Here is a 13,763-nt window from a genome sequence, read left to right as displayed (position 1 = left end):
GACTTACTCAGAATTTCTATTTCATGTGATGAATGACAGCTTGCTCTCAATGTGGGACATTGTAAGTTAATGCATATGAGTTAGAAAAACATTACTGTAATGTTCAAATAGAGTATAAGTGGTGTGCTGCTTGACATGGTCACATCAGCTAAATATCTAGATTCAATGTGGCAAAGCGATAAGAAATGGAACGAGCATGTGAGAGCAGCCGGAGGGTAGGTTAATGGTCAACTTCAGTTAATTGGGAAGATTTTAGGAAAATGTAGCTCATATATAAAGGAGACAGAATATAGAACCATTGGGTGATCTATTCTTGAATACTGAATTACCTTCGAGAGAACGGTCTCTTGACACACACAGTCACTACAGATTTAGAAAACATCATTTTTGTGAAATACAACTAGCTCTTTACACACATGAAATGCTGAGTGCTATTAACAAGGGATTTCAAACTGACCCCATATTTCCAGATTTCCAAAAGGCTTTTGACACTGTACCACACAAGCAGCTTGTAGTGAAATTACATGCTTATGGGATATTGCATCAGTTACGCGACTGGATTTGTGATTTGCAGTCAGAGAGGTTACAGTTCGTAGTAATTGATGGAAAGTCATCGAGTAAAACAGGTAGTGTTATAGGCCCTCTGCTGCTCCTTATCTAGATAAACAATTTAGGAAACAATCTGAGCAGCCACCTTAGGTTGTTTGCAGATCATATTGTCGTTTATTGTCCAGTAAACTGATCAGAAGATCAAAACAAATTATGAAATGATTTAGAAAAGATATCTAAATGGTGCAAAAATTGGAAATTGACCATAAATAATGAAAAATGTAAGTTCATACACATCCATTAAACTTCGGTTACACAACAAATCAATCTAATTTAAAGGCCGTAAATTCAACAAAACACAGAATAATTACAATTATGAACAATGTAAATTGGAAAGAACACACAGGAAATGTTGTGGAGAAGGTAAACCAAAGACTGCGTTTTATTGGCAAAACACTTAGAAAATGTAACAGCTCTACTAAAGATACAGCCTACACTATGCTTGTCTGTTCTCTTTTGGAGCACCGCTGGAATTCTTACCAGATAGGATTAACAGAGTACATAGAGAAAGTTCGAAGAAGAGCAGCATGTTTTGTATTATCACGAAACAGGGGAGAGAATGTCATGGACATGATACAGGATTTGGGATGTACACCATTAAAACAAAGGTGTTTTTCATTGCAGTGGAATTTTCTCATGAAATTTCAATCATCAACTCTCTCCTCTGCAAGCGAAGATATTTTATTGACGTCGACCTATATAGGGAGAAATGATCATCATAATAAAATAAGGAAAATCAGAGCTTGCATGGGAAGATATAGGTGTTTGTTTTTTCCACGCACTGTTCAAGAGTGGAATAACAGAGAATTGTTGTAAAGGTGGTTCGATGAACCCTCTGCCAAGCACTTAAGTGTGATTTGCAGAGTATCCATGTAGATGTATTGCTTGAGTGTTTGGAATGCCCACCAGATCAGAGTAAAAAAGACATTGAAGTAATTCAGAGACAGGCTGCTAGATTAATTATTGGTATGATCATTCAACAAGCAAGTATTACAGAAATGGTTTCATGGAGGGAACACGATGTTCTTTGCATAGCACTATTGAGAAAGGCTAGAGAACTGGCATTTGTGACTGACTGCAAAATTATTCTACTGCCACCACTGTAAATCCTGTGGAAATACCAAATCAGCCAATAGAAATTGGGGCTCAGTGGGAGGCACATAGACACACTTTCTTCCTCTCACATGGAATATGAGAGGGAATGACTAGCAGCTGTACAAGGTGTCCTCTGCCGCGTATCGTATAGTGGCTTGTGGAGTATTTATATGAGTTGTTTTCAGCCACATCTGCAGTTTGAATCACTGCAAATTATCTTTTTTCCCCAGTTTAAATTCTCATTAATATGGATACCTAAATTTTTTGCAGGTTTCACTCTGGTTATTATTTCATCATCACCAGCTACATTTATCATTGGTCTAGTGCCTCAAGATGTGCAGCATTGAACAAGCTGTGTCTTTTAGAAATTTAGAGTGAAACCATTATCAGAAAACCACTCCATAATAATTTGACGAACATTATTTACCATTTCTTCCGTTACTCTATGTTTGTTGGGATTGATTATAATATTATTGTCATCTGCAAAAAGAACTGGTTCTGCTTGTTGTACATTAGAGAGAACATCATTAATGTATATGGGAAATTACAGCTTTCTTTGCATAGTTACAGGAAGTGGAAACAAGCTAAACTGGAGAGGATCGGGGAACCTTATAAAAATATTTAGAAAGATATGATTGTAAGAAGAGTTGACATAGCATACAAGAAAATTAAATGAAAGTTTGGAGAAGTGAAATGCAAGGTGCAGATGTAAAATCTCTGTAAAAACTGGAGAAAAGGCATACGGACGACAGGAATAAATTGAAGGCCTGTACAATAGACCAGAACTGTTCCAAAGTGCGACAGAAGAGGAGGAGGAAGCTGATCTAAAAAAAATAGCTGATCCAGTATTGGAGTCAAAAATTGATAGAGCATGAGGTAGCAAGAGCTGATGATATACCTTAGGGGTTACTGAAACCTGTGGGTGGGTAGGAACTAGAAGGTTATTTGTGTTTGTGTCAATGCTCTATGAAATGTGTGATTTACTTGCAATCAGATTTCCAGGAAACCACTGTTATTGCTTTACCAAAGAAGACATTCATGGATAAATGTGGGAACTATTGAATGAATTGTGTAACAAATCAAGCTTATAAACTGCTGATTAGAATATACAAAAGAATGGACAGAAAACTTTAAGATGAAATAGAGGAAGATCAGTCTGGTTGCAGGAAGGGAAAGCATTTCTGACACTATACTTGATAATGAAAGGCACACCTTGACAACATTTTTGGGTCCGGAGAACATCTTTGACAATGTAATGTGGAATAAGATATTCACAATCCTTAGAAGATTGTTGTTAAAGTAGAAACAGATGAAAACTCAACATAACCCAGAACAAACAAATGTCAGCAATACAAGTGAACGGTCAGAAAAGGAAGGTTTATGTCAGGAAGAGTGAAAAGTAGAGTTCCAGCTTATCACGACTGTTGCTTAACTTCTACACTGAGGAAGCAATAAAGAGGCAAAAGAAAATTTTATAAGAGGAATAAAAGTTGAAAGGAAGCAAAAATCAATGTTAAGATTTCGAACACAGCAAAACTGGAAATGACACAGTGGCAAAAGAGATCATATTTCAGAAGTAAGATTACACAGAAATGCTAAAGCAATGAAGACAGAAGAAGTAGGTTGTTTTAGGCAATGAAAGCTTTCTTCAATAAGAGAGCCCTCTTCTGGTATCATGTATTCTGATGGAAATGAGAGATAAAGTTCCCATAATTTTAATGAAATCCTTTTGGATTACTAGGCCACAAGATTATGAAACACTTAAACAACCACAAAACTGACATTTTGACTGCCATTGCAGCAGTCCACTTCAGGGTGTCCAAACTGCTCGGTTTTGAGGCTGGTCTTCTCTACATGTACCACCATATTTCAGTTGTTACAAGACAAATGACATCACAGTCTGGTATATACAAACCAATTTCAAGTAAGATGCGTGTGGAGGAGTGACAGAAAGCTACTGCCAGTGTTACTCAAGCATGCTACTGGCAGGCAAGTGCAAATCAGCAGCCTGTACCCAGCAGCAGCATTTTCCTGAAGCAAGACACTGATGCAACATGTCAGGTCTCTGTGACCACTTGTTTATACTGTTGAGCTCATGTCTTGAGGAGCTGCTGTGTCAACACATGTGGTTCTTTTTTCTGGGAAAGCTGGCAGCCAGGCCATCCGCAACTTCTAACCCTCCTCCCTATCCATGTTGTCGAGGTGTTTAATTATTTTAATAGCCTCTATTACTTTTCACTGCAGCATTTATGGCTGCCATGCAAGAACACTAGCTTCTTGGAAACTGAAAGCTCCATCACAGCTCATAAAATTTCAGTTTACTAGTGTGCCTATAGCTGAAACCATTTATCATCATATGGGAGTGAACACCACCACACATTTGCGACTAGCTGTGGTTGTGCCAGTCATCAACATGTTTTAGTTGGCAAGTCACATGACAAAATAAGACAGAAATTGTAGGGGAGACCAATATAGAACTCAGTGAAGGGTGACATGTCATTTGGGAATGAGATGTCCCACATCCCTGCTCTCCATTGGCCGTTGAAAGATGGCCACGAGTTATGGCAGGAAGTAAGTAGGAAGTACCCTGCTTTCAGGTGGTGTTTCATGGCCTGTGTGGATCAGAGCTGCAAAAATCCTATTCTGTCGGCGAGGCAGGCTGCAAACTGGCACTTGTACCTGCTGGGTGGTCATCTGCTCTGTGGAGCCATGGGTGAAGAGCAGGGAAGAATGTGATCTCCACAATGTCAAAGAAATGCACGTCAGAGAACAAATTATGTTGAAATATATTTGTACCAATTGTTATTTTCTAGTACTCCGATAAAAATTCATTCTCTTGTCTCATTCCAATTCATGCAGATGTAGCTGACATGTCAGCATCTACAATCATACCTCATACGCAATAAATCAAGTTCAAACTATCCTGGAGTATTATTACAGTGGATATGTCAAACAACAGAAATCTTTCAGCACCTTTTGATGCAAAAGGAGAAAAAGTCCACCAACAACAGCTGCTCCATGATTAAAGGGGCACTGATTAGCAGGACCTTTTCAACACAAGAAATATGGTGACTGATAAACGTGTTGCAAGCACTCTGAAGAATTAAAATATGAAAATTCTACAGACTGACTAATGAACTGTTTTACCTATCATCAAAACAGAAAAAGTAGGAAGAAACATTTCATCAGCAATTTAGGTCACCCTGAAGAGGACCACAGCAAAGGTGATCAAAACATGAGCTTTGTAGTTTCTTTGAGTGAGAGCTCAGTGTTGTATCAAAGTGAAACATAGACCATCTGAAATCAAGAGAAGAAGAAAATGGAGACATTTGCAATGTGGTGCTGTTAAAGAACATTAAAAATTATGTGGTCAAGAAGTATGAAATGAAGAAGGTCGATAGTACTACAAAGAGGAGGAGAGAATAAAAGTCTACTGAAAACACGTAGCCTACCTGAAGCAGTGATGGAGTACTGGAATGTCTGCTACCATCCAATAATAGTTAATTCAGTGCTAGAAGAAACATCAGAGGAAAAAAAAATTAAAAAAAAAAAAAGGAGAGACAGAACATGACTACAATATTCAAAACATATTACAGAGGATCTTGAGTATAACAGTGACTCATAAATGAAATAATTAGCACAAGATAGGGAAAGGTGGCGGATAACAGCAATACAGTCAAAGACTTCTCATTATAAACACCCCTTTTATGAGGATCTTACTATAGTGATAGGATGTTCATTCAAATTCTTGGTCTCATTGTTTGGTTTTATATGAATTTATACAAATGTAAATTTCTTGTTATGTTCCTAAAAATAAAATGTCACCGACTATTTCAAAATGAAAGTGTGATGTGCAATCCCTTAAGAAATCTTGATGTAAAAGATTTAATCTCACAGATCAGTATGGCCGAATGCATAACTGTTTTACCACCTATGGTCATAGACCTTCGACATTAGTTCTCGTTATAATTACACACCGACGTGTAGAGCAATTTATTTTATATATGTCCACATGTACTGCTAAAGTACTATGAGTACTTTATTGTTACACAAAACTGGGCAATAACTGCAAACATTAAAATTGCCAAGAATAATAGTTACTGTCATACTCGCTTTATGTTGTGGAAGCAAATGCAAATGACACTCACAAATTCTGTTGGTGGAAATTCTTTATACCAAATGGCGACAATTTGTTACACCAGAAAATGGTCAATATGTAATTACAGACAAGCAGATGGATAGATAACAAAGATGTGATGACTTCTGGAACTAAAAGCTTACAGCTAAACAGTAATAGCTGTGGTCACGGGAATCATAGAACAGAAATGCAAACACTGTCCTTTTACAGATAAAGTCTACAGTTATAGAAATACCGTTATCAAGATCTACACAGGAAAATTTGATAATGTTGTTCCTTTCTGATGCCTACTGATCTTCTGATGAAAATTTTATCATAGAAAAAAATACTGGAATAGCCCATATCTAGGGCTGACACATTACTCTGAAATTATCCAAAGTTACAGTGGATTTTCAGTTTTGAGAATCAATCTGTACTGGTGTGCTCAAAAACTGTCAATAAACTCAGGAGCTCTTACAAAGAGAAACAATCTATAAGTACATCACATATGGTAAGGGTAAAAGGGCTACTGTATTCAAACAATACATTCCTAGAAATAAATTTGGATCCTTTAATGGTACAATATCTTACATTTACTGAAAACACAAATAATTGCAGCAGCACAGAAGAAAAGAATAACGGAGGTGTATGAACTTATTAGTGCACAACCTATAACCTTGTACTTAAAAAATATGCAGCACAAGCCCTTAAAAAAAATAAAGACTGAATTTTAATAGAGACAGAAAACATATTAAAATTTCCAAACCCCAGTGTGATAATGAAATTACACTCTGCAGCAGTGTGTGTACTGATTCCTGGCAGATTAAAACTCTGTGTTAGACCAGGTCTCTAAGCCTTTCATATGCAAGTGCTCTACCAACTGAGCTACCCAACTATGACTCATGAAGCCCTTCTCAGCTTTACTTCTGCCAGTGGGTCAACAGAAACATCCGATCTCACACGTCGGCTTTGACCCGTGACGTAAGGGTGTTGTGGTGTGTGACGTCATTACGGCGCGGAGTTTGGCTTGTGAGTGTGGCGTATTTGTAGATGTTGCCTCGTTGACGTTACCTTAGTAGGAGTTTTAGGGCCTGTAATATATAGTTTACCTTTTTACTGTACTTTTTGTTTTAACGTCGTCTATGAGGCTTTTATCAGTTTGCCATTAGATTGTTCAATCTTTATGGTCTATATGTTTTGTCGCTACTCGTTATGTCTAATGAATCAATATTGTTTTTTTCTTTTTTTTTTATTTGTTTCTTTTTTTTATCTTTTGATTGACCTACACATTGATCTGTAGCATAGCCCTGAATACGAGGTTAGGTTGGGAGTTTTTTTTGGTGGGGTGGGGGGTCAGGGGGGGGCGCAGCCCCCCCTGCCTGGCCTTGAGTACCACTTGTTTATTATTATCTTTGTTTGCTATCAATGTTAGCAGATTGTTCTTGTGAAACCTTTGTGTGTGTTGTTTTTCTATGTGTTTTCGTCTTTGTGATACATATGCAACGTTTTTATATCGGCCATATTGGAAGGGAGACGAAAATTTAATAGTCATGGGTGACTGGAATTCGTCAGTAGGAAAAGGGCGAGAAGGAAACATAGTAGGTGAATATGGATTGGGGGGAAGGAATGAAAGAGGAAGCCGCCTTGTAGAATTTTGCACAGAGCATAACTTAATCATAGCCAACACTTGGTTCAAGAATCATAAAAGAAGGTTGTATACCTGGAAGAATCCTGGAGATACTAAAAGGTATCAGATAGATTATATAATGGTAAGACAGAGATTTAGGAACCAGGTTTTAAATTGTAAGACATTTCCTGGGGCAGATGTGGATTCTGACCACAATCTATTGGTTATGAACTGCAGATTGAAACTGAAGAAACTGCAAAAAGGTGGGAATTCAAGGAGCTGGGACCTGGATAAACTGAAAGAACCAGAGGTTGTAGAGAGTTTCAGGGAGAGCATAAGGGAACAATTGACAGGAATGGGGGAAAGAAATACAGTAGAAGAAGAATGGGTAGCTCTGAGGGATGAAGTAGTGAAGGCAGCAGAGGATCAAGTGGGTAAAAAGACGAGGGCTAATAGAAATCCTTGGGTAACAGAAGAAATATTGAATTTAATTGACGAAAGGAGAAAATATAAAAATGCAGTAAATGAAGCAGGCAAAAAGGAATACAAACGTCTCAAAAATGATATCGACAGGAAGTGCAAAATGGCTAAGCAGGGATGGCTAGAGGACAAATGTAAGGATGTAGAGGCTTGTCTCACTAGGGGTAAGATAGATGCTGCCTACAGGAAAATTAAAGAGACCTTTGGAGAGAAGAGAACCACTTGTATGAACATCAAGAGCTCAGATGGCAACCCAGTTCTAAGCAAAGAAGGGAAGGCAGAAAGGTGGAAGGAGTATATAGAGGGTTTATACAAGGGCGATGTACTTGAGGATAATATTATGGAAATGGAAGAGGATGTAGATGAAGACGAAATGGGAGATAAGATACTGAGTGAAGAGTTTGACAGAGCACTGAAAGACCTGAGTCGAAACAAGGCCCCGGGAGTAGACAACATTCCATTTGAACTACTGATGGCCTCGGGAGAGCCAGTCATGACAAAACTCTACCATCTGGTGAGCACGATGTATGAGACAGGCGAAATACCCTCAGACTTCAAGAAGAATATAATAATTCCAATCCCAAAGAAAGCAGGTGTTGACAGATGTGAAAATTACCGAACTATCAGTTTAATAAGTCACAGCTGCAAAATAGTAACGCGAGTTCTTTACAGACGAATGGAAAAACTGGTAGAAGCCGACCTCGGGGAAGATCAGTTTGCATTCCGTAGAAATGTTGGAACACGTGAGGCAATACTGACCTTACGACTTATCTTAGAAGAAAGATTAAGAAAAGGCAAACCTACGTTTCTAGCATTTGTAGACTTAGCGAAAGCTTTTGACAATGTCGACTGGAATACTGTATTTCAAATTCTGAAGGTGGCAGGGGTAAAATACAGGGAGCGAAAGGCTATTTACAGTTTGTACAGAAACCAGATGGCAGTTATAAGAGTCGAGGGGCATGAAAGGGAAGCAGTGGTTGGGAAAGGAGTAAGACAGGGTTGTAGCCTCTCCCCGATGTTATTCAATCTGTATATTGAGCAAGCAGTAAAGGAAACAAAAGAAAAATTCGGAGTAGGTATTAAAATTCATGGAGAAGAAGTAAAAACTTTGAGGTTCGCCGATGACATTGTAATTCTGTCAGAGACAGCAAAGGACTTGGAAGAGCAGTTGAACGGAATGGACAGTGTCTTGAAAGGAGGATATAAGATGAACATCAACAAAAGCAAAACGAGGATAATGGAATGTAGTCGAATTAAGTCGGGTGATGCTGAGGGAATTAGATTAGGAAATGAGACACTTAAAGTAGTGAAGGGGTTTTGCTATTTGGGGAGTAAAATAACCGATGATGGTCGAAGTAGAGAGGATATAAAATGTATACTGGCAATGGCAAGGAAAGCGTTTCTCAAGAAGAGGAATTTGTTAACATCGAGTATAGATTTAAGTGTCAGGAAGTCGTTTCTGAAAGTATTTGCGTGGAGTGTAGCCATGTATGGAAGTGAAACATGGACGATAACTAGTTTAGACAAGAAGAGAATAGAAGCTTTCGAAATGTTGTGCTACAGAAGAATGCTGAAGATAAGGTGGGTAGATCACGTAACTAATGAGGAGGTATTAAATAGGATTGGGGAGAAGAGAAGTTTGTGGCACAACTTGACTAGAAGAAGGGATCGGTTGGTAGGACATGTTTTGAGGCATCAAGGGATCACAAATTTAGCATTGGAGGGCAGTGTGGAGGATAAAAATCGTAGAGGGAGACCAATAGATGAATACACTAAGCAGATTCAGAAGGATGTAGGTTGCAGTAGATACTGGGAGATGAAGAAGCTTGCACAGGATAGAGTAGCATGGAGAGCTGCATCAAACCAGTCTCAGGACTGAAGACCACAACAACAACAACATATTGGAATTGTCGTTTATGGTCGTTTCCGCCATATTTGTGACGTCATGGGTCAAAGCCGACGGGTTGGATCGGACGCTTCCGTATTTCCCTGCCAGTACCTCATCTTATGTCTACCAGACTTCACAGAAGTTCTCCTCCAGGAGTACTACAATAGCTTGTTTCAATTACTTCCAGTCCCTCATAGCTTATCAAATAGTTTTATTACAGAAAAAAGCTATTCAAATCTTGTCACATAGATATGTTAGAACTCACTACAAACCCCTATTTAAAAACTTGTGTTTGCCTACTGTACTCTCCTTTTACATATACAAGTGCAGGTTGACGAGAAGAGCTAGACATGCTGACCTGTGAACTAACTCCAACTACCACAGTTATAATACCTGCAACAGTGGGTCCCTCCATGTAAAACTACTCTTACACAAAAGACATGTGAGCCACATTGCTGTAATTTTTTTCAGTACAATGCCATCATACATAAAGAGTTTTGGGGTGGAAATGGCTTTTAGGGGAGAATTAAAATAATGTCTTGTTGAGAAGTGTTTGTACAATGTAAGTTCATATGTTAGCTTAAAGGATTACTAGGCCCTCATTTATTGCAAAGTTATTTTGATTCTGTTAACTGATGTACTATCTACACTGTGTGCGTCTCTACAAAAGAATGTTGCTGTTTCCTCTGTTTCAGATGCTGTGCAATACATCTCCTCTCAGAAGGGATCTGGTGCATCCCTAGTTGTGATGAATACAGGTATTTGCATCTTATAGTTTTCAGCAGTGTTATATCATTTGCCAAATGTTTTTTATTTTTTTTATTTTTTCTTTACATCAGAATGTCCTGATTTCGTTATATCATTGATTTACTTACTGTGCATGTTGCACCTTCCAGCAATGCTATGTAATGCTTTCATGTGTTTACACTTTTCTGTGATGTTTTCGTCTTCATACTTTCATATTCTTGTTATACAACTGATTTACTTACTATGCATGTTGCAGTCAAGACTGTGCATCAATGATTCCCCTTCCAATCATGTATCGAGTGAGAGGGCTATGCCAGGTTTAATGCACTCGACTCGCATTCAGGGTTTATTCCCTGTCCAGCCATCCTGACTTGATTTGGCCACGATTTCGCCAAGGTGCTAAGGTGAATGCTGGGATGATTCCTCTGATTAGGCCCTGGCAGACTTCCCACCCTATCCTCGCCTAATTTATGGCTCAAATGGCTCTGAGCACTATGGGACTTAACATCTATGGTCATCAGTCCCCTAGAACTTAGAACTACTTAAACCTAACTAACCTAAGGACATCACACAACACCCAGTCATCACGAGACAGAGAAAATCCCTGACCCCGCCGGGAATCGAACCCGGGAACCCGGGCGCGGGAAGCGAGAACCTAATTCTATGTGAAATTATTGTTTTATATATAAATATATTATTTCTACAATGTATGTGACATGTCCGATGCTGTTAAACTAAACGGCCTATAGACGAATAAATGAAAACGTAAAATAAATAATAAATAAAGTAGCAGAAACTTGCCAACACTCAAAAGAAAACGAACGATCTGAAAGGTCACAACAGTGGAAAACAAAATTTTTTCAAAGCCCATCTACTATAACATATTCCGTGCAATCAGGACAGACTAGCACCTTCAAACTAAAGTAACAGAACCATACTATTACTCACCGGAATAATTAGCTTCTATTTGTAATTATTTTTATAAAAAAACAAAGGTGAAAAATACAGTACGCCCAAATCGAGACGATAAAATATTTCTGACAACATATCACACTGTCTGCAACTTGAAATAAATTATACTCACGTGCTTCTCGCGTGGCACGCCAATACAGCCAGTCTGTTGGTCGATTTGAGCATCAAATGTGAATTTGCAAAGGCGATTACTGATTCCATACACTGCGTCAAAACATGAACATCTTCCCTAATAATCCGCTGACTTGGATTAGTATCCAGGATAACTACTAGGAGACTCACTTCAATTTCTGAAATGAACGGCGAAGTAAACACATGGTTGGCTAAGGATTATTTTATATAGGCGCCACAAGACCTATTCTCCAAAAAAGACAATTAGAAAAGTATCAGTACCATCACTCATGGTGTCGACGTTTCTTGCGCACAACCTCTTATTTTATTCTTTTACGAATACATGACCCACCATTCTCGCAACTGGCGTTGCAATTTAGTAAAAACTTACAAAAACCATGTAGAATAAACAAGCACAACTTCTTTTCATTTTTCACCTTCCTTCAGAATGCTCACCGCACCATAACATTATTGCTATTGCCCATATCTCTGTCACATGAATCCCTATCTACCGAACATAACAAAACCCGGTGTTTATTTACAATTTTGCACAGCACGCGGCTTTCAAATACATTCAAAGATAAGAAGCACAAAGATCTTACATAGCTCAACCGGTGTCCAAAGGTGTTATAAAGATAACTAGACCACAGTCTAACATAGCAGTCGCGACACTCACTGCTGTAAAAGTTGTTGCCGCTTGACGGAAGGAGCGACACTAGCGCTCCAAGCGGCAGGTAAGGTGAACGTCAGACGCGTCGTAAGCATAATGTTTGTTTGCATTCATTTCCTACGTAATTTCCGAATTATTCGAGTTATTTTCTTGCCTCCAAGAGTTTGTGTAGTATCAAAAGGCATATACGTTTCTAAAAATGATTCTAAAATATGCGCAAGTATGGACAAAAACCATGAATAGAGTGGCAAGCGACAACACATTCGTGAAGAAACACTTGTGACATTGGACAGAATTGCAGCTTACCACATTGATATCAAAAGAATATAAACACGCAGATTCACATGTAAGAAGCACAGACATGTACCTCTACATGCAAAAGCGATCGACAGCTCGTTTATCGTTCTGTAGGCTTACTGTGTTTGTCATTGTCGCCTGTTGTCACAAGTACGACCTTCATCTTTATATTATTCTAAGTGGGACAAGCAACTGCCAAATAGTGGGAGACATATGCTGAAAACATTATAATGAGCTGATTACATTACATTTCACGAAAAACCAAATATTTGAATAATTTTCAAACAATCTGTCTCTAGGCACTTTCCTTCTCCCGTAACAGTTTCGCTTCTGCACTTTCTGACACTTCACACCCTTTTGTAAGACACGAACAGCAGCACTTAATTTAACCACTTCATCATCAAAGCAGGTCTGTGTTGATGATTCACACGAATCTGGCACTGATACATGGAGAGTCGAACTGGCTGCTTCTGTGTCATAGGACTGTTTTACAGCTTTAGATTGACTGTCGAATCTTTGTGGCAGTTTCTTCTTCATCGCCAGTTGAGGGGAATTATTTGGAATGTCAAACATTGTGGGTACTGCATTCCAAACGAGTTTGTTATTGTCTGCGTTCATGAACTGGTTTTGTTCGAAATGTAGCGAACAAAACCTAATATTATTATACAGGTAAACTGGGTCTTTTTTCATAAGGTATTCTCGTCTGCTATTAACTAGCCATTTTCTGCTCCTAAAACGAAACATTCATAATTTACACACATATAGTTTGCAAGTGAATCCTGACGATACAGTTTAGTAACATGATGGTCTATATCTCCCAGGATCCTTAGGAAACCTAAAAAAAAGACAGCTGTGGTGTCTTCTTCCTGTTGTTGCTGCAATTTATTGCGCTACAAACGCTCCCGATGGTAAAAACCATTGTATAAATCAAAATAAACAATCACTATTCGCTTTCACGATCGCGCCGAACTCACAGTTCAACCTACCGGCGGCTTGGGGCGCTGCTGGCGCTGTAGGCAACAAAATAGAGGCGAAGTGTCGCGACTGTTATGTTAGACTGTGACTAGACTCTCTACAGTCGCGGGATACTTTTGAATCATGGGCTGGACACCATTGTGGTGTTAAGAGTTTGTTAACCTATTCGTGGGCC

At 38.7% G+C, this 13,763-nt stretch overlaps 1 protein-coding gene across 2 annotated transcripts in view; it reads right to left on the bottom strand.

Moving 5' to 3' along the window:
• Positions 1 to 12,249, bottom strand: part of LOC126175063 (general transcription factor IIH subunit 3) — a 42,568-nt gene extending 30,319 nt beyond the window's left edge. The window contains exons 1-2 of one of the 2 annotated variants that reach the window (XM_049921586.1): positions 11,929 to 12,249; positions 11,648 to 11,825 (exon numbers count right to left, since the gene is read on the bottom strand). In XM_049921586.1, the coding sequence (XP_049777543.1) occupies positions 11,648 to 11,825; positions 11,929 to 11,938 (188 nt within the window). In that variant the 5' untranslated portion in view covers positions 11,939 to 12,249. The remainder of the gene's footprint in view (positions 1 to 11,647; positions 11,826 to 11,928) is intronic. The other variant, XM_049921585.1, reaches the window with a different exon arrangement.
• Positions 12,250 to 13,763: the final 1,514 nt, after the last annotated feature.

The sequence above is a fragment of the Schistocerca cancellata genome, chromosome 3, assembly GCF_023864275.1.
Source record: "Schistocerca cancellata isolate TAMUIC-IGC-003103 chromosome 3, iqSchCanc2.1, whole genome shotgun sequence".
NCBI lineage: Eukaryota > Metazoa > Arthropoda > Insecta > Orthoptera > Acrididae > Schistocerca > Schistocerca cancellata.
Note: the sequence above shows the minus strand (reverse complement) of the source record. Positions and strands in the feature narration are given on the sequence as shown.